At 42.0% G+C, this 27,969-nt stretch overlaps 1 protein-coding gene across 2 annotated transcripts in view; it reads right to left on the minus strand.

Moving 5' to 3' along the window:
- Nucleotides 1–2,052: 2,052 nt before the first annotated feature.
- The window catches only part of LOC120044637 (protein shisa-6-like), a 65,634-nt gene continuing 39,717 nt past the window's right edge, over nt 2,053–27,969 (minus strand). For both annotated transcript variants that reach the window (XM_038989310.1, XM_038989309.1), the window contains 2 exons: nt 6,086–6,253; nt 2,053–2,681 (listed from right to left, as the gene is read on the minus strand). In XM_038989310.1, coding sequence (XP_038845238.1) covers nt 2,053–2,681; nt 6,086–6,253 — 797 coding nt within the window. The remainder of the gene's footprint in view (nt 2,682–6,085; nt 6,254–27,969) is intronic.

Raw genomic sequence — 27,969 nt, forward strand, 5'->3', positions numbered from 1 at the left:
ATCCTCTCAGTATCTTAGCTGATACAGGGGCTTGAAACTAGTGTAATAGATGCTCTTAATATTTCAAGTGCATCAATTTCTGCTGTGTCTACATTGCATGTGAACATACAGTATAATATAGCTAGTCATATAATGATATACGCATATCATTTAATAAGAAAAATTGCAGTGTTAGCCTCTGTTGTAATGACAAATTCTAAGCAAAATTAAGTCTTAAATATGGACACACTGCACAAGTTGTAACAATATTATGCAAGCTCCTAACATTTCAGGTAGTACACCAGTGACAATGTTTGAAATTGTCAATGACCAGCAAATTTATATAACATCTCTACAGTAAATGTCTATATACCCATTTCCATGACCCAGGATTTTACGATAATATTTGGACTTTCTTGTTAACTGAAGAGATAGTTGAAAAGTAAAAACGACAAATCATGTACTTGATGTGTCTGTTACTCTGTAAGTATAAGAGGACACAGTGGGAGTCCACAAGGAAGTCTGGATGAATTCGAAAATGTGTAAGACATTTTTTTAATCATGTGAAATATTTTTTCAATTCTAGTTTCTTATGTTTTTTGCTTAAAATAATCACTTCCTTTGCTTCTTTTCAAAGAACATTTAGTTAATTTAAGAATTTCATCCTTGTAAAATGCGTGTCCTATAGATTCTGAGGTATATCACCGAAACTGATTCTGTCCTTTGCTTCTATAGTGCTGGTAAATCATTCATGATAAAAAATGACATACAAAGCTGGTTATGGATCAACACGTTAGTCACAAGACATAAAAACACAAGCGTGATTATACAATTAAGAACATGAGTATGGGCTTCCACACAATAAGGCATTGCTTTAATGAAAACATCTGGACATAAAAATCACAGTTTTAATCCTTGCTTAGCTAGTGATTATATTGATGTCCTCTTTGTCGATTGTTTCAGGTACGTCAACACACCTGCAACAATGTAACAATTGTAAACACATAACAACAACTAATATTATTCAACTTTGATGAATGGAGTCAAATATAAAACAATACTGTATATCAAAATGAAAGCAGCTTTTCCCAACTCAAAACAAAATGGATGTCATCCACTTGGATTATATAGCGAGGGAATGAGTGCAGAAAATGAAGCTATTGAAAGAAGCATTAGTTTACATGGTCACCTGTGGAGTAGTGTGCCTACAGTCTAAAGCTGCCAATTAACAGTGGCATGAGGTTGATTCAACCCTAGCCATACACAATCATCCTACAAGCACAGTTACAAAAATATACACACATACGCACACACATTATTGTACATGTTTGTTAGTATCAAGTATTTGTTGAGGGGTTGGACTAATCTGAAATTGTGATCTTTAATTGTGAAAAGACTGTAGACTCTTGGGTAGAAACTCAACAATTCCACTTGTCCAGCTCTTCTCATTTAGTGTATACTTCTGCTAATATAGCCTATTTACAATCATTTATGCAACGGAAATTGCCACTATATCCACTAATAAGCTGATATGTGCTGTCCGTTACCAAAAAACAAGAATAAATCAACAGAGAAAAAACCCATTAATTGTGCTTTTTAACCCACAAGTCCACGTCATCATTGAATTGGGAACAATTTCGAGAGGCACCTCTTGAAGTTCTAACACCAGTTAAGTTCAATAAGAATCTCTAAAGCTATAACAAGGACTGAAAATACAAATAGTAAATATATGTATATATTTATAAAGTTGATCCAGTTCCTTTCCAATTCCCATTTTTAAAAAATATTGTCTTCTTACGAATAACCTCACATAAAGCATTCCTTATGTGTCAACGTGCAAAGCCCTTATGTTGCCCTATAGAGAAAGAACAGATGTCTTTGTGGTTGTTGATTCTAGTTGTGATAATCCAAATCTGAATGAAACAGAGAGCTTGAGCTGAAAGCAAGAAGGGTTAGTTGTTGGCTACTTTGAAAAGAAGACCTATGGTGAGGTTGCACACCTCTGGAAGTATCTGCTGTTTTCATCTGTTGACAGTCTGTTGACACAGGAATCCTTGGCCAGCCACCCTCTCGTTAAACAGTTACCTCGTTCTTACTGGCCGTGCGGTACTGGTTGTTGTGCTGGTGGCCTGGGATGTACTGTAGATGGTCCACCGTGTGTGTCCGTCGTGAGGCAAACTGCTGCCTCTTGTTGGTGGTTGGGTGGTTGACGGTGAGTGTGTTGTATGAGTCGTTGATGGTAGTGGGATGAGAGTGCATCTTTTGCATCTTAGCGTAGCGCTCACTGCGGTCCATGACAGGTGTAGTGGGCACAAAGTTGATGTCTACATGGGACATGGCCCGCGACATGGCCTTCTCCCGGAAGTTGGAGCGCCGCAGTGACAGCATCTTGTCCGGCGAGAGCAGGGGGTCCTGGGACTGGAGGCGGTCTGCGGAGAGCAGCTGCTCCTCTGAGAGAATGCGGCTGCCGTAGGAAGAGATGCCCATGTTGTAGGCTGAGAGGCCGTAGCCATGACGTGGGGTCCTCTCTGGGGACAGCACATGGTCCTGGGACATGGTCCTCTGGACACGGTGAGGCCGCTGACGGTGCTGCTGGTGGGGCTCTGTGTTCAGCTTCACCATGTGTGGCGGCTGCAGAATCTGCCGACCTGCCAAGTCTTGGTGTCGCTTCCGCGTGTAGTACTCATCTATGTCCTTATCACCTGAGTGGGAAAGGAGTGAGGGGAGGAGAGAGGGAGAAGGACAGGAGAAACATTACACTCTATATAAAGAATGATTCTATACCTCCTCCTGACTGGATCAGCTCAGCAGTTCTACTGTGACAACTCCTACAATTCCACTTTGATTATGATTGCATTTTCTGTCCTTCTGCTTTCATGGGAGAAGGCAGGGGCTCTCTCGCATCACAATAATTCCACTCCTGTTCTGGTGTGGAAAGGACTATACGCCTGCCGCGAGGCAAAACAATCAAACTGTCAGTGATGCGAGTGTTGCACTGCAGGGTAGCCAGTGGTTTGACAGAGCGAGTGCCAACACTCTCCTGATGTTAAAGTCATTACATCTGCATGAGGAAAGCGGCGGGCTCCTCTCAAATGACTTTTAAACAGGCTTTTAGACCGGCTGGGCCTGGCAACATCAGATTGATGGCACCCTGAAACTACTGTGACTAACTGTCATCTCTGGGGGTTAGATACCTCAGCGGAAGCTAATTTCCCAAGGCCTCAAGAACACACAGAGGTGGTCTAAAAATGTCGAGACCAGACTGTGCTTGACTAAGATTTGGATGATAAGGATTTTGTTTTAGTATGGATATTTAAACCCTCCTCCTTAGATGCCACGCCTGGATAGAGAAGATCACCTTTTTTTCTCTACGTAAGGGATTTATTTTCCCCAGCCATGCATCACTAATGAAGAAGACATGGGTTAGAGTTCTGGCATTAGCGTTTTGTCTTTTTCTCCAGGGGTCCCTTTAGGTGTGACATTATGGTAAGAAATGTCAACAACACTGACCCAGAGGCTATAGCTTGCCCACAGTAGACAGGACATGTCCCTTAGCTTCATTTAAGTTCCTCTTCGTTGCCAAGAGTTATAAGGATTAGGGTTCAGTTTATCCTAAGCCTATAGATCAAATCATTAGAATTGACATCATTGCATTGAAAATACTATGCCATGTTGAAATAGGGGTTGATTTCATGTTGTACTCAGAGACATTTCCACCAACTCTCCTCAGATGCTTTAGTTTTGACATTTCAAAATCAATTTAAATTTGACATTTTAACTGCTGTTAAAAATGTTAGGCCTTTCGTAAATAATTCACATAGGGCATTAGGCCACATTATTAGTATGAAAGATGCAACTTTGTAACTCTTATCATGGCGAGCATGGAGTCTGACAGCTCACTAAACTAGGCAATCCATAGGCAGGTCAACCTTGTGTGTTTTGTGTCCATGCTCATGATGTTACAAATTAATTTCCTTCCTTTTTACTTTTATGTTAAAGAAATATATGCTGGATTCATTTCTTTGCTGCTTTGAATAAGACGTTGCACTTTAACTTGCATTTGATTTTGAGAGGGCATGGGGTCTCAAAGGTGAGGTGAAACCACAAACCTGCTAGCTGTGGCTAACTGACTAGGTATCCCCTTTCCCTTTCCTTACCCTTAATTAAACTAAAGTCTCCACTCTCCCAGATTAAATTCAATATGGTGAGTATATTCATCTGTGGTAGCTATTGATCCCAATACGCCATCATCCGGCCCAGACGGAGCAGTAATCACATAATGCACATACACTTGTAAAAAAAACTTGTGAAACATCAATTATAAAGGGATCTTTAGAGGGGATTAAGATAAGGCGTGGTAAGAGAAAGGGGCCCACAATAATATCATTTCGCTTTTTGCTTGGCATGGGGATTAAAAGGGCTCTGTTGTTCTGACGAGTGTTCTAATGCCTTTTAAGTTGATTACAGAAAGAAGGAGAAGACCGAGCCAGATAAGATTGCTGCTGCCTCCTCCCTTGCCTCCACCCGCTAGCTCTTTGGAGGGTCTGAGCGGGTTATTTTAGAGTAGTGTCCTCCATCTCCATCCCCGGCTCCCTCCAGTCCTGTCTGATGGACAGGGGAGAACGAAGGAGGAGGAGGAAGAGGAGGAATCCCACACAGACTACAGTATGTGCATTTAGAATCACAAATGAACCATATTAATTAGATTTTCGTCATCATCTCTCCAGATGGTTTCATTAAAAAAGCAACTCATTATATACGTTTTTGGCGTTTTTCCAAAGCCTCTCTCCTTGCACAAAGCCACAGCATCTATCAGAGGTATGAGGGACCTCTGCTCTCAGAAGAGCTGTCACTGTACTGTAGGTAGGTAGAGAACTGAAATATTCACTTTTCTGACAAATACTTTAGGGTTTATGGGTCCCAGCTCAAACAGTTTTTTTCATTTAATTGGATTCCTCTCTGTGATGTCAGTGTGTTTACAATGCCCTATGACATTAAGAGAAGACCCCTTGGTTTGATAAGGGAGAGACACAATCTACGATCTAAAGGCATGTAACATACTATGAAGGGAGTTTAAATTGGTGCATAACATGTATGAGATTTTTAATTTTTTCATCAAGGTTATGAAATCCTTGGATTATTTTATGGTCTTATATCTACACACTGGGCACAGACATCAATTCAACGTCTATTATAGACGTTGGTTCAACGTAATTACAATGAATTGAGGAGGAATCAATGTTGATTCAGCCAGTGTGTGCCCAGTGGGTAATGTTTCTATTGAGCAGTACTAGATGAAGAAGCAGTACAACGCATTGCTGAGTATAGACAATTCAGATGTTATCAATGTTGTCCACATCGAAGGTTTCGTCACATTGATTCTCTGTGTCCACACTGAGCATAACATACAAGCCTGCACTAGAATACCACACCCTATTTATTTTAATACAGCACTAATGAACATTCGAGCAGGAAGGAACTAATGCTTTTGCATGACACATGCAACGCAACCAACCACAGGATTCTAGAGGAGGAGCATACTGTAGATCATGCAGCTGTCATAGGGGATATGGAGAATGGTGAAAGTCAAGCCATCATGCAGAGGAAGTATAATGATAATAATCGGGCTGACCCAGATCTCATCTCAGAGACATTAGTCCCATCTTGTTGGCGTCTAGACTCATGTGGGTATGGAGAAATGGCTGTTAATATGTCATTACCAGACATTAGCTACATGACATGTGCCACAGATGGAGCCAAATAACATGACAATTAGATGTCAGTCAATGGGTCAGTAGATGGGGACAATGGGGCTGAATCCAGTGACTTTAACATGTGCTTGTGCATTTCAAGAAACCCATCTCACACACAGAGATGTCTTCCTATGGATTCAGCTCATAACCCCAATGACTTTGTGCTCATGACTTATGTTTGCATCCCTGTAATAGGCATCCGTACAGGGTTACTATTGCATCACAGTTCTTGAATGCAATGTGGACTTCAACACAATGTGTTAAGATCAACCTTTTCTCCCCCCTGTGGACTGGCGGGGTCCAGGCAGGAGATCAAGCAAACATGATGGTGTATGTAATGAAAGACCACCTACTTAATTTGTGGAGAGAGGAGTATTTACTTAAGTCAGCTTTGCTCATTGCCGCCAGCTCGTAGTTGGGAGGCAGGTGGGTGAGGTTCTGGAAAGAGCGTGAGAAGGACATGTCCAGGTCGTACGGCTCTGTCTGCGAGGTTAGGATGTTGTTCATGCGCTGGGGCTTCTCTGCAGGGGAGACAGGAGAGATTGACACAGTGCAATCAGGCTACAATCAGACAGTCTGGAGGATGCCACAGAGAGGGGCGCGTACACAGGGGGTCTTCACTGGAGGAGACAGGAGGATACAGAGTGTGGGTGTAAGGAGGGTGTGTGGGTGCGGTGGGGGTATGTGGGTGAGAATAGATGAAGTGGGGACTGTTATGTTCGACTCTTCTAACCGGGATTTAACATGATTTGTTGAAGGGTTTTTTAAATGTTATTTCAGAGTGCAATTCTGGTGTGCTAGGATTGGTTTCGACTGCAAGTGCACTCGCCACACTAGCTGTCACTAGTAGGCGTGGCGCCATTGCGGGTGGCTATGCTGCCTGCCTGGCTGCTGTGGCCATGGTTATGTGGGACAAGTGGTCGTGGCGCAGGCAGCTGGAGCGTTAGCAGTCCTCTGAGGTGCTGGTCAGCGGTGGCAGGTTTATAAATAGGGCTGGGTGACTACTGTGATAGAGAGGACAGGGACACACAACACCAAGGACCATGTGGAACAGAAGTGAGGCATTCCGTGAGAGAGAGAGACAGAGTGAAAGAGAGTGTGAGTGTGAGCAAGAAAAGATGGAAGGGAGTAGAATGTGTATTTTGTGTAACAAAGGTCCGGTTCTGAAGCGTTACCACAGATCTTAATGAGATTCTACAAATTGCAAACACTGTGTGGAAGCTAACCCAACAAAGAGAGATACTGGAGAGAGAGAGAGAGAAAGAGAGCAGAGCAGAGCAGAGTGAGAAGTTAAGTGAGAGTTTGGTGTCAACTTTGGTTCATTCAGTCTGAACAAAAAGGAAGAGTGACCCCCCGCCTTGACCCCAGCGATATACAAGACGTCACTGTCACCAACTGTCACAACAAGAGGTCGACATATACAGTACATAAAAGAGAAAGGGAATACACATGTACAGCAGGTGTATATGCGTATTACTTACCATGTCTCATTTGTCTGTGGGCTACATAACAAATCCAAGTAAGAGAAAATGGATCAGTAACAAACATTATTCATAGTATGTATTAATAACCAAACCAATGTGTCTGACATTTTCTGTTTCAAATGAGTTGTTGAAAGTCTATGCTATTTATAATGATCGTATTAGTCAAATAAAGTAATCAGATTCCTATGTATTGTGGCCATTCTCAATAGTAGTGATTCATAATCAGCTCTGGTTTGATCCACCTTGAAAGCTATCCTTTGGTGTCTGTGTTGGAGAGATCTATCTACTTATGGGTACTTTCAAAAGTCCCTTTGCCTTTGAAAATGTTGGCCTCAAAACATACAATTGGAAAACTATCCTGCCATGAGGTTGGAGTCCACAGCTCCACTGATGTTGAAACAGACATTGTAGCATGGTGTAGAGTTTCAGTGCATTGTGCAACAATGCACAAATAGCTTTTCTCTCTGAACTCATGGTGTTTCACTGCAGTGTTAGAGCTGTGACCACTCAATAATTTCATGCTAAAAAGCATCTCTCTTTTCATAGAAAATCTCATTTAGGAAAATAGATAAGGCACAATATAAGTAATTGAAGTTTTTCAATAACTTGAGTAAGCCATACAGATGCCATTATAATACATTTTCCACAAGAACCCGTTTAATTTGCTATCCAAGCTATTCATTTCCTGTCAAGAAAAATAGTGTTGTCCTCGCTTGAATTCTAAAAAAGCATATTTTGACTTATTTCGAATTTAGTCAAAGTTCATGTGTCGTACTGGAGCTGATGCATTCAGGAAATCAATATGACCTAATCCTCCCTCAAATTTATTGGGGGAAATGAAGATATCTTTGTAGCATACCCAAGAGCCACTGTGTGTTGTGTGGCAGTATAATCTCACACTTAAAAGGGCATGGTTAGTATCCATAATGTACTTTCCATCTACCATATATCTCTACAGACGGTTAGTTACTATCTAAACATTTTTATTACTCATTGGAAAGAGTGAAATATTAGCAAACAACCACAGTCATATTATATATACTGTACTTATGTGAACATGCAAACCTTAAATATCCTTACCAATTTTAGGTGTGTGGGCCTGGGTAAGATCCAGGTGACTATGTTGATAATCATGTTGGTGATTGCCTATTGGGAAAACAATGAAAAGGTTAGGTTTGGAAATCAAATTAAACATTACCATAGATGCACATTATGTGCATTTCATGTCAAATAAATGGCTGTTAATACATGACAATATTATCAACTTTTCCCTCATTTTTGTGATCATTGACTCTTGTAATGCAGGCTGACTGGACACCACTGTGAATGATCACATTAACCTATGTCCCATTGACAGACATTTTAGTAAATTGTCTATGCGTTACTAAATTCAAAGTATGAGATCTGTCTAAAGATAGCAGTGGTGTGCTTTGATATCTGACTGATGATTTATGGGATTTTGTGCATCTTTACTCTACTATACAGTTTTCACATTTTAAGGCAGGCATTTTGTGCTATTCCCTTTTGAGCAACAAAGAATGAGGTAAGACAGATTTCATCAGAATCGTCAACTTCCTGACATCTGTGGGACTTCATGTCATGTGAGGGAGTGAATATGTTCCCTTTATTCGATGAGGTCTATTTGGTCAATGTAGAGCACAGCTTCTCCTCTGCTACAGCAGCAGATGCAGGACACTGTACCTTATTTGCATTTCAACAAATTCATTGATCATCCCATTAGAACCCTAAACACAAAAGAAACTCAAATAAAATGTGAACTCTTTAGAATGTTTAACGTGAAGTGACAGGAGAGCATGTCCGTGGCGTTAGAACAACAGTTGCTTTCTTTCCGTTGCTAATGGAGAGTTGTGACAGTTACAAAAAAGATGTGTGGCAACACAAGCCTTCATTTCGTCTTCTGGTTTCGGATAAGTAGCTGGAACTGCGCATAACATACATTTTGCAGGGAAAAGTGCTTCCTGTTGGAGAGATTTATGTCAAAGCAATCAGCACAGTAGGGCAAAGTACCTTGTTAAACTGGATTTTACCACAGTTCTAAAGGAATAGCTTTTTAGAAACAATACAACGGAGTAGAACAACAACCAATGGACACCATCCAATTAAATGGCAATGTACCGGTATTCCAAATCCCAATATCCTTTACGAACATAAAACAAGATTTGTGCCCAATCTCCCTTCACACTATAGCTGTATTGCCCTGTTCAATCACCCTGTTTGATCAAGGGACCAATTACACAATCTTCAGATGGCTGAGCTAAACTAACCTGCTTTGAGCTTGCCAGGGAAAAAGTTTTACACTGAAAAGAAGAGGTTCCCTGCTATCTACAAACTGTCTAACAATCAGGCCGTCCCAAAAAAAGGTTGTTTAAAAACTGATTGGAGTGACTGCTCCTATATCTGCCTTCCTGTTGTATTGGCTTTCCTTTGGCTTTTCATAAACGTTGGTAACATTCCGTTTTTCTTATACAGTATGTGCATCCATTTTGTATTGCATCACCATTGATTATCTTCTCAGAGTGGACCTCCTACAGTTGCACGCCTTAAAAAGTTAAGCAAATGTGAACAACCGCAGATGATGTTGTTTGCTGAAGAACACCCACATCCTGTCTGTAAGGAGGTGGGAAGATGTCATGCCCCAGGACTCCCATATCCACCCACCACTATGTAAATGCATCAACTCATGAATCTGATGTACAGTAGATAAGTCACACGACTCTCAGAAATGCAGAGGTGTCCAGTCATTTCATTCCAATCTGTAACGTGTCCAGAAACAGGTACAGGAATGTTTGGATGAACAGCTGTACTGCCTGCAGGGCTCTGGATCATAAAAATAAGAATGAATAGAACAGGCTTGGAACCTCTAAATCTGGCAATTTTACTGGTAAACTCCTGGGTACACTCGCAAAGACCGCCATGCCCATCCCATAATGCCATCGTTGGCTTGAATGGGAAAGCCCATTCTATTCATTCTTATTTCTATGCTCTGGAGCCTGTCAGTGGAGGGGCTTTGTGAGAATTTGAAATAATGAATGCCATAAAACAGTATTGTTGGAGTTATACACATCTGCACTTCAGGTGTAGTCTATCTACTGTAATAGAGCTCATTTGGAATGGCTTTGTTGTGTGAAAGTCTTCATCCAGACGATGCTTTACTTGATACCAACAATTGTTCGCATTTTACCCATTATGAGTCAACATTGTACTTTGTCATAACCCTCAAACCGATATCGCTGGTTATTATAATGAATAAACTTTGTTATTACATAGGAACTACATACATACTACATATCTAATGGTTTAACATCACCTCAACATGTCAAACATGCTTGGTTGAACATAATGCAGGCATTTTGGGAACCACTGAGTGAAACCCTTCCAGGTTCCAGCGGCTGGACAAGACAGAAGGGATCCCACTGTTACCCAGATCCATTTTGAAAGCCTCACTCTGCCCCTGTCAGGGAAACCTGATGGACTGCCTGTAACGATGAGAGCCCACACCGTGTCATTACCCTGGCAGTGTGTAAAGTGTCATGTGGGCCCTGCAGGGTGGCTGGCTGGGGCTGAGGCGCACCTCACCTCATCTCTCCCCTTTACACCCTGCGGTGGTAGAGGGAGGGACAGGAGCCTGCTGGGGCAGATGCACTGCAAGAACCTACCATCAACACAGACAGGTTCTGCATGAATATGGGCTTTGTATCGATATGCGCTGAGACCAGGGGTTCTATTGTGCACAACGCAGGATGTTTTTGGGGTGTGATTATGGTTTGCAGGTGCTGCTTTGTTTCAGTGTACAGCAGCGTAGTTGTTGCTAAAATTCATAATAAGTGAATATCCCAGCTCTTCACACATTCAGAAGAAATCCAGGACTTCTAATTGTTAAGTTCAAGATGACTAACTGAACTAACTCCCTGTACTTCAAAGAAAGAATATTAGTCACTCTACAGACAAAACAACAATAAAGCTTGGAAGAGAAGACAAAACAATATTGTGAGAGTAAACCTCAATTCATGTGGCACACGTCATGAGGCACAATGAAAGATGACACTTTGAACAGGTTGCAAGGCATGTCTGGATACATCACTGTTGCTTTAAGAAACACTGAGCCACATGAGCTTGAACTAATGCTGGTCTATAACTGTATCTGCCCTACATTGACAAATCTTTAGGGGGTCAGGACATTTTTCATCCAGCTCATCTGCCAATGCCATCACAACGTCTGTTAGTTTTCTGCATCACATACTGCAAAGAGATCCCAGTGATACTTTTTTACACTATGCAATTGTTGTAACAACCATATTGGGAGAGACATAAAAAGCAACAGTTACATGACATAAACCAAAAACATGTTGCAACTTTACCAAACCTCCTCCGGTGGCCTGAAGTTTGTTGATCTCGTGACTTGCTAACAAGGATAAGCACAGATTTATCTGATGTCTCCTTCAATTCGAAAGAAGTAACATCATTCAAAGCTGCCTTTATCCCTGCCTTAGCATCTTATCATCTTCTTGAAGGATCCAAGTTGAATAGAACAGCAACACCTGGAATCATGTAGGAGAGAAGCATACGGTATCCACTTGCAAAAACAGCACTCTATAGATTGGATATGTAACTAAAAAAACAAAAACAAACATTTAAAAAACTGCAATTATAATGGCTAAACAGCAGAGTCATATGATATGAATTGATGGGATTGGATCAGTTCTAATGGAAAGGTTATTTTCTAACTCTGAAAAGAAATGCATGAAGCTCAAAGACACAGAATTTGACATTGAGCTCTACCTATTAAGTGGTAATCCAGAGCCGAGCAAATGTTTGGCATACAGGAACATTTCTCCCATAACCTTCCCCAGATAAGATTTGAGGATCAGACTAATATCAGCCTTTTGCACACTCTTTCTACGGCTGTTTCTATTACTAACAGATGTCTATACTAAAGAACTGTAAGGGGTGCGAACTGGCGGCAGTGAAGTCAGACGCAGGAGAGAAATAACTATGTTTCCAACGGCGCAGTTCATTAACAAAACCCACCGGAAAACAGAATAATAAAATAAATGGGTACATAACCCAACGCACACCAGGACAGACGTGCACAAGCACTTACAATAAACAATCACCGACAAGGACATGAGGGGGAACAGAGGGTAAAATACACAACATGTAATGATGGAATTGGAACCAAGTGTGATGGAAGACAAAACCAAAGGAAAATGAAAAGAGGATCAGCGATGGCTAGAAGGTCGGTGACTTCGACCGCCGAACGCTGCCCGAACAAGGAGAGGGACCAACTTCGGCGGAAGTCATGACAAGAGCTCTCATATTCATTGAATAAGCCATATTCAAGAATGCTCAACAACCGAATTCATTTAATTTTCAGTGACGCTAATTAAAAATAAAAGGAGTCAGTTTTTCATGGAAAAAATGCAAAAATCCTACCGAATACAAATGATCAATTAATTTCCATTTTAATTTCCCTTTCTTTATTTTTTTGTTTGAATAATTACTTTCTATGTTTTCCCGCAATTATATATGTATTTTCAGCATAAGGCAATTGTTAATGGGGGAGGTGATGAAACATTTGAATGAAGGAGAAATGCCAGGCTTTGTGAAGACAACAAGCTGGAAAAATAACAACTGAAATGACTTTGCAATTATGAGCTTGGGTTGACTGCACACTGGCATTTAATCACAAAGGTATGGAATGCAAAGTGTAAACATTTACGTTTCAATTCAATTTGCTTTCATTCAGTTCGGCTAATTTGTTTTCACCCACATTTTGAAGAGACAAAGTCAATTGTGTAGCTAAGGTAGACCGGTCAACAACCTTGAGCATGAGTATTGAGATCTCTGAGCACCTCTACTGCAGCTTTGTGCTGTGAGGTCCATCTATTACAATGACAGATCAGTGTGTCTCTGACTGTGAGGCTCTGAATCTCTCTGTCAATCCTCCCTTCCCTCAGAGAGGCCAATGACAGTAGGTTGAGAGTGCTGGTCTAGCGTTCCACATGACATCGTCCCATTATGGGCCCCCGGGAATGAGGCTCTTTGATCCATTTCCATCGATTCTGTATCACCTTCCATATCGCCTCCTGACTGTCTTAGGCTGAGGTGAATCATGCTCTGGTGGCATACTGCTTCCAGTCAACTGGAGGCTAAAGCCTTCCTCTCCCCTTCAGCCTGACCTTGTGACTCATGTACAGGAAATCCCATCTAACACTGAGCCCTGGACTGGAAGGAATCACATCTAACACTGAGCCCTGGACTGGAAGGAATCACATCTAACACTGAGCCCTGGACTGGAGGGAATCACATCTAACACCGAGCCCTGGACTGGAGGGAATCACATCTAACACTGAGCCCTGGACTGGAGGGAATCACATCTAACACCGAGCCCTGGACTGGAGGGAATCACATCTAACACTGAGCCCTGGACTGGAGGGAATCACATCTAACACCGAGCCCTGGACTGGAGGGAATCACATCTAACACTGAGCCCTGGACTGGAGGGAATCACATCTAACACTGAGCCCTGGACTGGAGGGAATCACATCTGACACTGAGCCCTGGACTGGAGGGAATCACATCTAACACTGAGCCCTGGACAGGAGGGAATCACATCTAACACCGAGCCCTGGACTAGAGGGAATCACATCTAACACTGAGCCCTGGACTGGAGGGAATCACATCTAACACCGAGCCCTGGACTGGAGGGAATCACATCTAACACTGAGCCCTGGACTGGAGGGAATCACATCTAACACTGAGCCTTGGACTGGAGGGAATCACATCTAACACTGAGCCCTGGACTGGAGGGAATCACATCTAACACCGAGCCCTGGACTGGAGGGAATCACATCTAACACCGAGCCCTGGACTGGAGGGAATCACATCTAACACCGAGCCCTGGACTGGAGGGAATCACATCTAACACCGAGCCCTGGACAGGAGGGAATCACATCTAACACCGAGCCCTGGACTGGAGGGAATCACATCTAACACCGAGCCCTGGACAGGATAGCTTTTAAACTGCATTTTAAGAGCAATGTGGAGGTTTTAGCCCCCTTAGTAAAAATAGTCTTCACTCACCTTGACACGCCACGATAAAGGATGGTGATATGCCATCAATGCCCAATCGTTTGAGAATGACTTATAGAAACTCTTAGCAGGAAGCTTCGTGTTATTTTACAACTTTTTCAGGGAGTGAGAGATGACTTGGCTCAGTATCCCTTTGTTTATCAGTCGCTTCATCTCGCTTTTTTTATCCCAGCCTTTCAGATGATGGCTGGCCTCTTTTCCTACCCAACCCAATTTCTTACCCAGCCCTCCTGCGAGTAACCAATCCTGCAACAATCAATCCACAAGATGAGTACACGAGGTGATTGTATCTATTTACATAATGACTGTGATAGATACTAGTCCTACAGAGTTCAGTTTGTTTATCGTGGCCAAGTATCTGCATGAATTGTTTGCTGTTCATCTTGTTATCCCGTCTTCAAAATATTTACCTCGTATCTCCCATCTAAAGTTCGCTAATGAAATGATCGCTCACAGCCCGCAAACATTTGGGGACAATGATGACGCTAATTAATAGTCGTTGGACGCAGTGAGGCGCTACGTGTGACGTGTTGCACTGGCTGACATTCGTTTCCTAGCATTTATTAAGACACTTGTGATTAATGGTGTGCTGTTCTATGATAGGGTGAGAGCCAGAGCTGCATCCCCAGACTTCGAGTGATGGAGAGAATGCCACACTTGAGCGCCGCTCGAGAATATATGGACCACGTTGATTAGTCGCCTTTCCATGTGCCTTCGCCCATAATGATGAGCGCACTTCTATGTATCTCAGATAAACAGTGTCTGCAATCTGCACTCCAGCGCAGTTATGCCCATATTAATTACAGATCCTGCACACTGGCAGGATTGGAGAGGCTTCTTTGGAAAGTGGTGGGTCTCCCTTTAATTAGCATACTAGGGAAATAATTGACGCCATATGCCTGTCCCCCATGCTACCGTAGCGGGTGGTGGCACAATGCGCCGCAGCTCGTCTGGCATTCCACATCCCATGGTGAGGGTTGTGTCACCTTTCTATCCCCATGCTTTCTAAATGTACAACCACAGAAACTTGGCATCAAGAGGCACTTAGTGTGCATACATCAAGGTGATCACTATCTGCTACTGTCGGCTCGTAGAGGCGGCTCATTAATTGACTTGTTTGGTGGAGGAGTGTTTGTTTGGGTGTCCAGTGTTCTACCCAGTAACCCCTTCTCTGATGCTGTGTTGAGGAGTGACAACTAATTAAATATCAGCGGAGTAGCTCTGAGAAACACAGGCCTGGTAACTGTTCAAATATCTAACCACTCCTCTCCTCATAACAGTTCTTTTAATCACCTTTTCTCCTTACCACTGGGGAGGCAGAGAGACAGAAAGGGAGAATCTGTTTCTCAAAATATGGTATTGATGAGATGGAGATGGAAGTGATTGAACCAGTGGTGGATTATATTCAAGGGAGAAACATTGATAGATGGCACTGGGAGATATTGATCGAACACAGATAAATGCAGTGATGTTTTTAGGGGCTTTCACACCAGACTGGTAGGATACGGACTGATTCCATCCACATAGTTCCTTATTATGGAACATTGTCCTTTTTGTTTTCATAGTAGAACTGCATTAGTCTAAAATCTAACTAGCATAACATCAGAGAAGATGGTACGTCAAGAAGCAAGTGAAGTATTAGAAGACATTGAACATGTGATGGAGGTCAGGGAAGAGAGGTGAGGTGCTTAGGTTGAGGCTTATCTAAATGTATGCATGTTGAAGCCGAGATGTTGATGGACAGAATATTTCTAAGGGAAACAAGAAAAGACAGGTCCTGCCAGATTGAGGTGAGTCGAGGGAGGGGGGGGGGGATATTAGCTTTCATGATATGGGAGAGCGTATCATGAGAACACTTTTATTCTGAAATGTGAAAGGTTCAATCAGAGAAGCTGAGATGAGAAAAGGGACAAGAGGAAATGAGGGAGATGAGGGATAGGAGAGAGAGAGAGAGGCTAGAGAAATGATGAGAAGGAGGGCGGAGTGCATGAAAGAGACTGATGTGGGTAGACGGCTGTGCATTGCAGCAGAGGAGAGTTTGACAGGATCAGAGAGGAGAGAGGTGAAGGGGATGAAGGCAGTCAGAAGGGTGAAATTTACCAAAGACATATGGTGAAGGGAGCAGGAAATGACTAAACAAAGAGAATCAGAAATATTTGTGGGCAGAAAAGGGCAGCCAAGTCAATCAGCAGTATAAGGGGACATTCATAGAGAAGCTAAAGACAATTTAGGTTGATGGTGAGATGCCAGAAGGGGAATACATTGAGCATTTGCTTGCAGTCTGCTAAGGGGGATGAAGAGAGGAGAGAATGAAATGTGATCTGATTGTGAAGGAAACAGAAATACTCATGTCTACATGTCTCTGAATGGAGTAATCACACCCAAAAAGTATGTGAAACCTTGTAATTTACTGATAAGACCACAACCCTCTAGCTATAGTCATGATCTATATTATGCTTATGTCAATCACAAACAGAAGTTAATGTGATTAACATCAATGATTAGCAGTCAGTCTCCATTATTGCTTAGCTCTGTTCTTGATCATATTACTTAAACATTGTCTGAAAAGGATCAATATTTCTCACAAGAAAACCCCAGAGAAGCCACATCTCTTTGTGAGTATCAGTGAAACGAGCATTCTCTGTTATGGTCTCCTCTAGTAATGGCATTTCTCTGATCACCATATCCCCCCTGCAACCTTCTTTTCTTCTTCAGGAGAGCCTGAGTCAGATACCTGATGTGGCGACTCAATGGGAAAATCAAAGAGCAAAGTGGCCCTAAAAGCATTTCTGAGAGGCTTTTTTCACCTCCAGATTGAGCCAGACATCCATCACAAAAGAAATCTGTGTGATGTGCTGTGTGAATGCAGCTATTTAAATAATGTTCTTGTATGTACGTATAAAGGTACCTCTATGATGAGCGTAAGTTTAGGCGTTAAATTAAACATATAAATGTGGCGGTACACCATTTTCAGCAATGCCTATGAGCTACGACAAACCATGCTTACTCATCGCACATAATTATCTGCATCCCAGTCTATACCTGAAAGGTACACGTTACTTACACTGGGAGACCCCAAAGTGCTCAGTAGCCCTTTCCACTCACAGCCCTTGTCATCCTTTATACGGGTTGAAAATGGCAGATTTTGTCATTAATAGGCGCTTTAATTGGAACGCAGTGGCTGTACAGTAAAATGATATACATGACGTCAGAGCTCAGGTTCTCTGCTCATCTGGTTTTGACTGACAGCCATTAGGGAAAGGGAAGGGGGATACCTAGTCAGTTGCACAACTTCCGCATTTAACCCAACCCCTTTGCATCAGAGAGTTGCAGGGGGCTGCCTTAATCGACATCATCAGCAACCGGGGATCAGCTGTTGTGGGGGTTAACTGCCTTGGTCAAGGGCAGAACGGCAGTTTTTGCATATTGTCGGCTCAGGGATTTGAACAAGCAACCGGTTACTGTCCCGCCACTCTAATCGCTAGGCTCCTTGCCGTCCCAAATTATAAACTTGAGCACTGCGCACGACAAGATGATGCCCCCATCCCTCCCGCCATTGCCGATTTTAGAGTGTAAATCTTGGTGGGGCAAACCCCCCAAACATTTTTCTTTTGCATGCCAGCAAAGCCACTACACATCACAACACAACACTAATCAATACATTAATTGCACTATAATGGTGACAAACGGTGTCCACAAACTGTTAGGGCCTACATAAAGCTGTCCCAACAGCAGAGTCCCAACAGCAGTCCCAACACCGTACCACTGCTACACCTGCCTATCAACAGAGCCTTGTCTGGCAGCGACACAGATCATTCAGCCTCATTTATTCTTTAAAAAAACATAGCTGATATGGCTGACTTGCTTAAACAAATGTGGTTTCTACTGAAAATTGAGATGTACAAACTATGGCATGAAGGGATGACGAGCAGATAAGAGGCAATCTGTAATTTTGATTAAGACATTAATGAGCAAGCTCGGACGGACGTAGTCAAAATAACTATTTGTTCAGCAATTTTGAAATGTACAGCAACAGAATTCAGAACATGGGCTGTTCTTACAGTATTCTCCCTGTACATCAAGTCAGAACTGTAGGATAAACAAAGGGGGCATATAAGCAGACAACGAAAGCTCTTACAATATTCAATGATTACGTTTCTCTAAAACAGGTTATAGGCTACATGTGCACCACCAAGTCAGAACAATAGGCAAAATTATTAGGGTGAGGCACATGGACTACTAACAGGTTACTACACAACATACACTTATTATTACTTTGTTAGTTACAGTATACATATCTCCCGGGCATATTACATAATGTATGCAGCAGCATACAATACATTTTTGGACTCACCTTGTTGTGCTGTGCTCACTTGAACAGGAAGGTGGAGCGGCGGTCCTTCGTGGTCAAATTTTGTAATCAAACTTTGTCATCAAAGTCTGGAATTCTCTGGATTTATGGTGCTTACAAGAGAACTAGGAACTCAGAAAAAAACAAGCTTGAATCATGATTATGCCAGTGATCTTCAGGTCGTAGCTCTAGAAAGAGGCCTGAGTTCCCGACTTACAATTCAGAGTTGGATGCCGTTCAAAGCGTATTTGCTCTGCCGGAGCTCCTTTTTTCAGATTTCCCAGTTGTCTTAAACTCACTGAAGTCAGATTTCCCAGTTCCCAGTTTCCAGCTGTTTTGAGCACGTCAGAAGTCATGCTGGATTGACAGCATGACCAATGTTGAATGTTTATCATTTTAAGCTTGGAAAAGACACCCTTAAAACAAGACTTGGGTCCCACACAAACACTCCACTAAATAGCAGGCTAGTGATTGCTTTGCAATGCTTGCAGTTAGCCACTGATTCCTTCCAAATCACTCATCGTTGAATTTGCGATTTCGAACTTGTTGTGTAATGTTTATGTTCAATGGCCGATGAGCACCGATACGTTTTATCTATAATTTCTCTCCATTATTTATCTTCATATGACAAGGATTAAAAAGGATTTGCCAGTAGATTGTCGACTTGATTCATGATGATGACTGCTAGATAAGATTTTGAATGTATCAGTCCAATCAAAGCTACTGTAGATATAACCTAATTTGACATTATTTTTTCTACCATCCCCTACACATTTAATTGAAATGACGATGAAACAAAGTTGATTTTACCAGTGTGTGTCCAGTGAGCAGTTACAAGGATGCTTGCTTCAGTTCCTCAATGGGAAAACTAGGAGAGCACGGAAATGCACCTTAAAGTTGAAGGCTCTTTCCTTGTCATAAAAGTGAGTTAGAATTACTCAGGAAATGTACAGTTTGGAGAGGTGTGTGTGCACTTGGACCACCAGTACCCTTGTAATTGTTTTTGTCTGATCTTGCACCTTCTCAAATATTCTTATTATGTTACTGAATGTATCCAGAGAATTTTCAGATTTCGTTCTGGACAAATGCTGTGAAAAGTATAGTTAATGTAAAATGCACATAAAATCAACAGTGTAACGTTTGGATTCAGTCTTGTGCCAGGTGAACTGTTGTGTCCTAACCTTTGGTCTGATAATTTCCCCATAATCTCCAAAGTGTTCTCTTTCAATTGCTACCATGGTCGCTTATATGCTTTGTGTAGTTTTTCTGTTAGAAACGTTTTAATTAGTCCATGTCCACATGGGCCAATTTCCACAAGTGTAAAGGGTTAAGCACACATATAGAAGAAATTAAACAACAATTTGAGGGAACAATTTGTTTTGAGCTGTGACGTGTTTAGGAAGGCATCAAACTGTAGGATAATTGAAGTACTTGCTATCTCTACACTGCTCTTGTTGTCTTCCGTCTGAAGACTTCTGCTGTCAATATGCCTGCACAGATCAAATGTTGCTCTTCTCTTTTATGTCTCTCTTTCTTTCTCTCTCTCTTTCCCTCTCTCTCTTCCCCCAGCCAGACAGCTCAGCTCTTTAATTAGACAACAGGAAGAGATCATTTCACTGTGCCTTTTCAAGGCTGCCTGTTTCAAGATGTCCCTGAAAAACCCATTTCCACTGAAAGAGACCATGCTCAGCAAGGTAGTTTTCAGACTGTTTACAGAAAGTATAGGTCTGTAGCTAATATGTTTGATCAGAGAGAGATAGAGGGTGCTGTAAATCTGTGTTAATAGAAAATGACACCTCATCGAGCTGTGAGATGACTTTGAACTCAGACTGTATGGGCTAAAATGGCTTGAAGGCATGGGGTTTGGAGGCGAAAGTACCCCTATGACTATGAGTGGGATGATTTTACAGGTATTCCTCAAAGTCTCATATTTCCACCACACTCCTTTTTGCACATTTTGGGGTGTAAGGCACATCTATCCATTGGTTTTGTGGGTTTTGACTCCTCGGAGATGAATAGTCAACAGGCATAAAAGGACTATGATCTATTTGGTCATTCAATCTCATAGCTGTGCTGTCTGCTTTTGCCTTAGAACTCAGAACACAATGTACTAAGGGGAACATGGGGGAAAACAAAGAACTGCCTGTTGAGTCAGTCTTACACACAGCATGTCTCATAGGGTACAGTATACACCACTCCACCCACCAGTGTTGAAAATTACATAGCTGACACGCCACACCTGTCAGGATTTCCAAATAGTCAAAGAAGGCGATGTAAATCCAATTACAAAAGGTCTTCAGCAACATTCCGGAAACACTGATCATAAGTGTGTTAGAGATAATGGGTCTGTAAAAACTGAACTGGCTGACACCGCCCTCTCTGCTGACTCCATTAAACATCTATTATCAGTCTGTCAGATTAAACAATCAACGGTAGATATGGAAATTCATCATTCACATCCCCGTTTGGGATATTGAATGAAAAAATGAAGGAAAAAAAACGGGGAGTGGCTCATTATTCACAGAGGCAGTCAGAGGAGAGAGCGTTGAGCATGGAAACAGACACAAATAACAGGGCACAATGGGAGAGACCATTTCAAACAACACCCTGCTAATGACATGTTCTTATATGTAAGTCTGGTAAAGGCTATTCAAAATGACACCAATATGGACCCGTGCAATATGGCGTTATGGAACCGGTGCCCCCGCACATTGACTCTGTACTGGTACCCCCTGTGTATAGTCTCGCTATTGTTATTTTACTGCTGCTCTTTAATGACTTGTTCCTTTTATTTCTTATTCTTATTCGTATTTCTTAAACTGAATTATTGGTTAGGGGCTTATAAGTAAGCATTTCACTGTAAGATCTAGACCTGTTGTATTCGGCGCATGTGACTAATACAATTTGATTTGATTTGATTTTGAAATCACATTTGTCTGAAACTCATCAGAAGACAAAATGGTGCTATGTGAAATACTTTAACTGAAAGCCACTGCTGTGTTGGGTCATGACGATCATCAATTCACTTTTTCCTCTTTTTCATCAGGATACTTAATGCAAGGGCTTTCACCCAGATGACTCAGTATTCAACAACAATGTGCACGTTTATCTAGTTATTATAGAAACTACCCTCTAAAAGGGTTTCACAGCATCAAACATTTTTCTTCTGATTCGGATTCAGTTATTGATGTATCATGCAGTTTTTACAAGTCATTCAATTACTTTTCATTAATCATACAAGCACTTCAACATTGCAAGACAATGTCGCCTTCCCAATCTCATTCTTGTAATACGCACTTCATTTGAATTCTTTGTTTAGCAGACAACAATATTATTGAGTAGAACAGATAATCACTGACCGTCCACAAATGATGTGGAAACAACGTTGATTCAACCAGTGTGTGCCCAGTGGGAGACCTTCTGTTTTGGTAGCAGTATTTGTAGCGTACAATTCACTGAGAGAAGACAGGTACATGGTGCCACAATATGTACAACGAGGCTGACTGTCTTACGCTGATTCCTTCAATCTGTAGGAGATGGATGCTTCAGAAGGAAGAAGAGGCTGAACTTAAGAAAGAGACAGACTGCCGTTAGAGGGCAAATAAACCCGTCTGGGAAGTCTTAAAATACCCCTTTAACTAGGGCAGCCTGTGCAGCGCGAGGAGGCTTGGGGTCGATTTGCACTACCACTACCCGCATCGACCCGCAGTGCCAACAACCTGTCCACAGACCCAGCAACTTGATCTCACGAGCTCATTTCGAGATTTGTCTGGACCCAGGACAGCACTTATATAACACACAACACGTCTCAGGACCTTGTGGTCCATAGAAAGGTGCAAGGGGAGGGGTGAGTGCCACGAGTCACTCACAGATGTCATGACTTTGGAACCCAAATACAAGTGAGCTGCCCCCAAAGCAACCAGGCAGAGCCAAAGATAAAGTCTGGCACTTCCATTTTAAAGTTTAGGTTGCCAACTAAGCAAGTTCTGTAATCAGGCCTCTAAACCCAGCTGATATAGTAGGGTGTTTGAAGATGCATGGGCTCTGCATTCACAGCCATCCATTTCATTGATGAGGTCTAGCAAGGGATTAAGGACGCCCTGCATATTGTTAAAGTAAATTGGTACCTTTCAATTCGCCAGGCCTGTCCGCCAGGCCTGTCCACAGTGCATAATGAATTCTAGTAATGAACGGGCGCTGTACAGGAGAGTACAGTATAAATTGTAAAGTGTTGTGCTGTGCAGGACACATTTGTCACAATTAGCCAATATTTTGTGAGTGCCACAAGACAAATGTGTTCCTTTGGGAACCATGAAAGAGGACTGCTCTAATCTAATGTGAGTCATGCTTTCCCCAGCTCCAGGTAATGGCCTGGCATTACACTCCACAAAACTCTGTTGACTTGTCTTCCACACAGTGCCAGCCATGGGCTGGTCCTGGCCTCTGCTAGATTACCTAAGATTCACAAAAACACCCACCCAATTCTTACCAGTCCTTTTCAAAGATCAACTAGGTCAAAATGATTCCGCTGGTAGGAGCATGGTGCTGGTAACACTAAGAATTTAAAGTTTAATATAAATAATAATTTAACACGTTTACTTGTATAATAAGTTTGCAAATATATATTAAAAACATTTGTTTACGTCAGATCGAATTTACAGAGGGACTTATTTTAGGAGAATTATTTGACCACATAATAATAAGAACCTTCAAATGTGGAAAATCCGGAGATCTCTCATATTCAACGTTATTGAAACGAACAAGATGGTTGGCTGAATTATCTATTGTGGCAGGCTATAAAAAGAACTGCTCTCAACCAATTGAAGAGTTTAATGGATTTGTGGTCCCTCAGTAACCAAACCTTGCCAAAAATGTACCCCTGTTCAGCCGATGCAACACAGCCAACGTGAATGTCAATTATCATCAGATCACTCTATCTTCCATTAAGCCCTGGTAATGAGAATATGTTTCATGCAATAACCACTCCAGACAACGTAGTGTGCATTGAAATGTGTTCTGCATTCCCGACATGAAAAGCTAAACCGCTGCCTACTGAGCATCTGTCTTCCCAGGGAGCGTGGTGGGAAAACTCGATAATTTCTCCACCTCATTAAGCCTGTGGATCCCCTGGTTTCATTAGAATCCAGCCATTCCACACAGTATGTCAACAGGCTGGCTGCAGCTGTGAGAACATGTCTTGGAGCCTCTCGGCACACAACCCAGGCAGGACCAGAGGGATATTACCATGCATATTGAGTGTAAACTTCAGGTCCACACCCAACCCCAAGTACGGTATATCAAACATCAATCTATTGCAAAACAGTATGAAAACACAATTTCCTGGGCCGTGTTTCTATGGTAACCTCATATATGGTGACAGCCTCTGATAGAGGTGTTGATATAAGAACGACAGCTGCTGTGATAGTCTGCACCCTGAAAAACACACACCCACAGAAAGAAATGAAAACATGTAATAAATTGTATGATCTCTATGCACACACCTAAATAAACAAGTTACGTCATTGTTGGTAATTGTTAGGTTTAAAACTTTCCTCAAAAACACATGAATCAGAAAGTTCTGTAGTTCTACTACATATTGGTAGATTCGAGTGGTTAAACAGAACAACTTTAAACACTCTAAAATAATCCAATCGGAGGTCATTTCAAATAAAAATCTCCAATGAGGTGTCTAATCATAACTTCATTCGTTTCAGTTGTGAAACTAGGCCATGAGCAGCAACAAAGATCATATCATTTTCTCAAATGAACGCAGTCAGTGCAAAGGGCAATAAAGCCGAGACACAACTCCCCGCTCACTCTGAATAATGGGGTCAAGTGCCAGCACTCACTGTAGATTTCATTTCCTCTCCCTGATCTCGTTATCTGGCTTGGGCTTCATTGCGTCTTATTGTCAGTCTGCGTTTTTAAGCCTTTTCCTTGGCTCTGACATTTTAATTGTCTGTCTAGTCACTTCCACTGAGTACTGGCATTGCCAAGGCAAAATGTCAGACACCTATGCATCCCGATGAAGTCATTTAAATCGTAATGTGTGTAATCGTATTCTAAATGGCTTTAATTTGCTAAAGACCAACACCGCTTTGATTTAACATGCAGTAATCAGTACGTCTATACAATTTGAGGGAGTTTTTTTTTCTTGTTGTTGGCCTATTACTCATTTCATATAGAAAATGTTATGCATTTAAAATGCTAGGCAATATTCAAACGTTTTTTTCTGTGAAAAAACATTTACAATTTGGAGTTTGTTTCTGCTTTCTTACATCCCAACATGGATGTGTAGAGCTGAACTGCATTATTTTGGTTATCATAAATAACGTTGACAAACTCCTGTGGGCAGATTTATCAAACCAAATGTACACATTTAATTAACTGTGGATGCAATGCCGGGCTCAGAGAAGAGATGCCCACATGGCTGTACGACTACAGCACAGTGCCTCGATGCATACAACGTCAGAAGACGTGAACAGACAGAAGCTAATGAAATTCTGTACGCTCTGCCCGACTTTTTGGGCTAACAGCTAACTTTGGCCACAGTCTGAGGCCTTTTAAGGTTATGATATCAAGTCCAATAGAGAATGGTGATGTCTTCAAAGAGAAGACAATCATGTTAAAACCAGCAGAGCATAACTGGTTTCGTCAGATGGGGTTGAATGTGATGTGTTGTGATACACTATTCTACGTAGGCCAGCCGGAGGTCTTCCTGTAATAAAATACACTCTCTCATGAGCAACCCTGGCTCTTTGTCAGTGGTTATGATATACAACAATGTTGCTGATCAAACTTTACGTTGCCACCGAGGACATCACTGCAATGGGATGCAGAACAAATTATCATAGGATGAGATGCTATACTCCATTCAGACAGGATTCATCTTGGATCCCTGCCAACCATTTACATCTAATTGCGAGAACTACTATGAAAAGTTCAACACTCCGGAACAAGTTCTGTAAATTATTTGGAATGCTGCGTACTGTGTGTGTGTGTGTGTGTGTGTGTGTGTGTGTGTGTGTGTGTGTGTGTGTGTGTGTGTGTGTGTGTGTGTGTGTGTGTGTGTGTGTGTGTGTGTGTGTGTGTGTGTGTGTGTGTGTGTTTTGTGTGTGTGCGTGTGTGTGTGTGTGTGTGTGTACGTGGATACACACAAAACCCGGTGCAGTCAAAAACAAAGAAAATTATGATAATGCCATTTTAGTGTAAGAGCTGTTTGAAAAGACCACCTGAAATTTCAGCCTGTTTTGGTGGGATGGAGTTTTGGCCTGCCTGGTGACATCACCAGGTGGTAAATGAGTTTCCCCTCCCCACTCAGAACACTCCCAGACCACTCTTGGTAAGAAGTTGTTTTTGTTTGTGTTTGATTGAAAACAATCACAGTAATGGACTTAATTTCTACCCAGAAATGATTTGATATTGAGATAAAAATAACTGCATTGGGCCTTTAAGCTATAATACTGTAAATGTCATTTTTTTTTTATGAATGTGAAAGTGATTCATGTTTGAGATCCCATTAGGAGACATGTTAAGGCATGGTCAACTGGATCAGGCCTCAGGTTGACTTTTCATCTGCTGACTGGAGCTAATGGATCAGATGAAATGACGATTCAGCTTTAGAAGTGGAGTAGGAGTGGGGTGATTGTCTTAAGTACTGAGATGTTGAGATGACTGAAGAAATATACTCTTATTCACTTCCCTCCACTACAATGAATAGGCCTTTCCATCATCTGATTATTCTCTGGTGCAAAATAGGGCTTATGATGATCACTTTTCGTCTAGCACGTCTGGCAATTGTCAATCTCCTGCTGAAAGACTTTAAAGTGGTCATTGAGCACCATACACTACGCACCACAAGTAACATGATTTTGAAATGGAATAAGTGGACCATACCTGGTATTCTGTGGAACACTGGGTGAAATAATGTTATGGAGATAGATGTGGTGAAGAGTTGATTGGAGTCAGAGGGCATTGGAGAAGAGGAGAGAGAATTTGTTAGTTTGGCTCATGGAGATGCTTCAGCCTCGAAGTAAAGCAGGAACTTTTGATACATCTTTTTTTATATATTGCATTACCACACTGCACATATGACGAACACACAGACTTGTAAGTGGAAATCGGGCATCATGCTCCGTAAGACCAGAGAGCTGTTGAGAGGATTATCTCCTCCCGAATATAACACAGCATTACGCTGTATGCAATTTATTTGAAATTTTATCTCAGATGATGGAGTGCAGTAATCTGAGTGTTAATGGGAATACCTCCCTCTGAGGGTGACACATGATGAGGAATACATGAGAGCTAAGTCTCTTTTACAGTACTCTTCTATGTCTCAATGTTTACATGTCACCTGGCTGATATCTATCCACAAGCTATAGTTACTGTGGTACATTTATATTTGTTGTTGTTAGGCCTTCCAAGTGGCGCAACGGTCTAAGGCACTGCATTGCAGTGCTTGAGGCATCACTACAAACCCGGGTTTGATCCCAGGCTGTGTTGCAGCTGGCCGCGACCAGCAGAAACATGAGGCGGCGCCCAATTGGCCCAGCGTCGTCCGGGTTAGGGGATGGTTTAGCCGGCCGGGATGTCCTTGTCCCATCATGCTCTAGTGACTCCTTGTGACTTCGGTTGTACGGTGTTTCCTCCGATACATTGGTACGGCTGGCTTCCAGGTTAAGCAAGCAGTGTGTCAAGAAGCAGTGCAGCTTGGCAAAATATTTAAAGTTAGAGAAATTAAAGAACTGTGAGAAGTCTAGGGTGAAAGGGGAAATATCTAAGATATTCTCAGTGAACACCACTATTTTCTTCTGATCTATTTGCCTGGCTGCTTTTTCGAAATTGGTAACAGTTGATACGTTTTATTTGTAGATGCTGGAGCCCATGTCCTTGACAAAGTGTCTTTTCATGAACCTGGCATTAGACCGCATCACAAATACCGTAGATGACTGGAGCTGCATTCGTGCCCAGAATTAATAAGTCTGGTTTCAATTTTGAACTGACTGGCTGGTTTCTCAAAGAAAAGGCTGACGCTTTCTTGTTCCCCTACAATCTGCCTTCCTCCATTTTTTTCTTCATTTTCTTCGGGGTCCTCTGAAGGATAGATTACAAATGATAAAAGTGGGTTTTGCATCCAATCTCCCCAACACAATGCCCAAGCACTCTGCCGTGCCTTCTGTAATGAGGTCATTATTATGCATATCTCAGATATTTGGTGGAATGCGGCTTAAAAGCTTAGACGTTTTAATTGATTAAGTAAAGCAGCCTCCATTTGCAACACAGATGGTTG

Source organism: Salvelinus namaycush, chromosome 3 (genome assembly GCF_016432855.1).
Source record: "Salvelinus namaycush isolate Seneca chromosome 3, SaNama_1.0, whole genome shotgun sequence".
Classification (NCBI taxonomy): domain Eukaryota; kingdom Metazoa; phylum Chordata; class Actinopteri; order Salmoniformes; family Salmonidae; genus Salvelinus; species Salvelinus namaycush.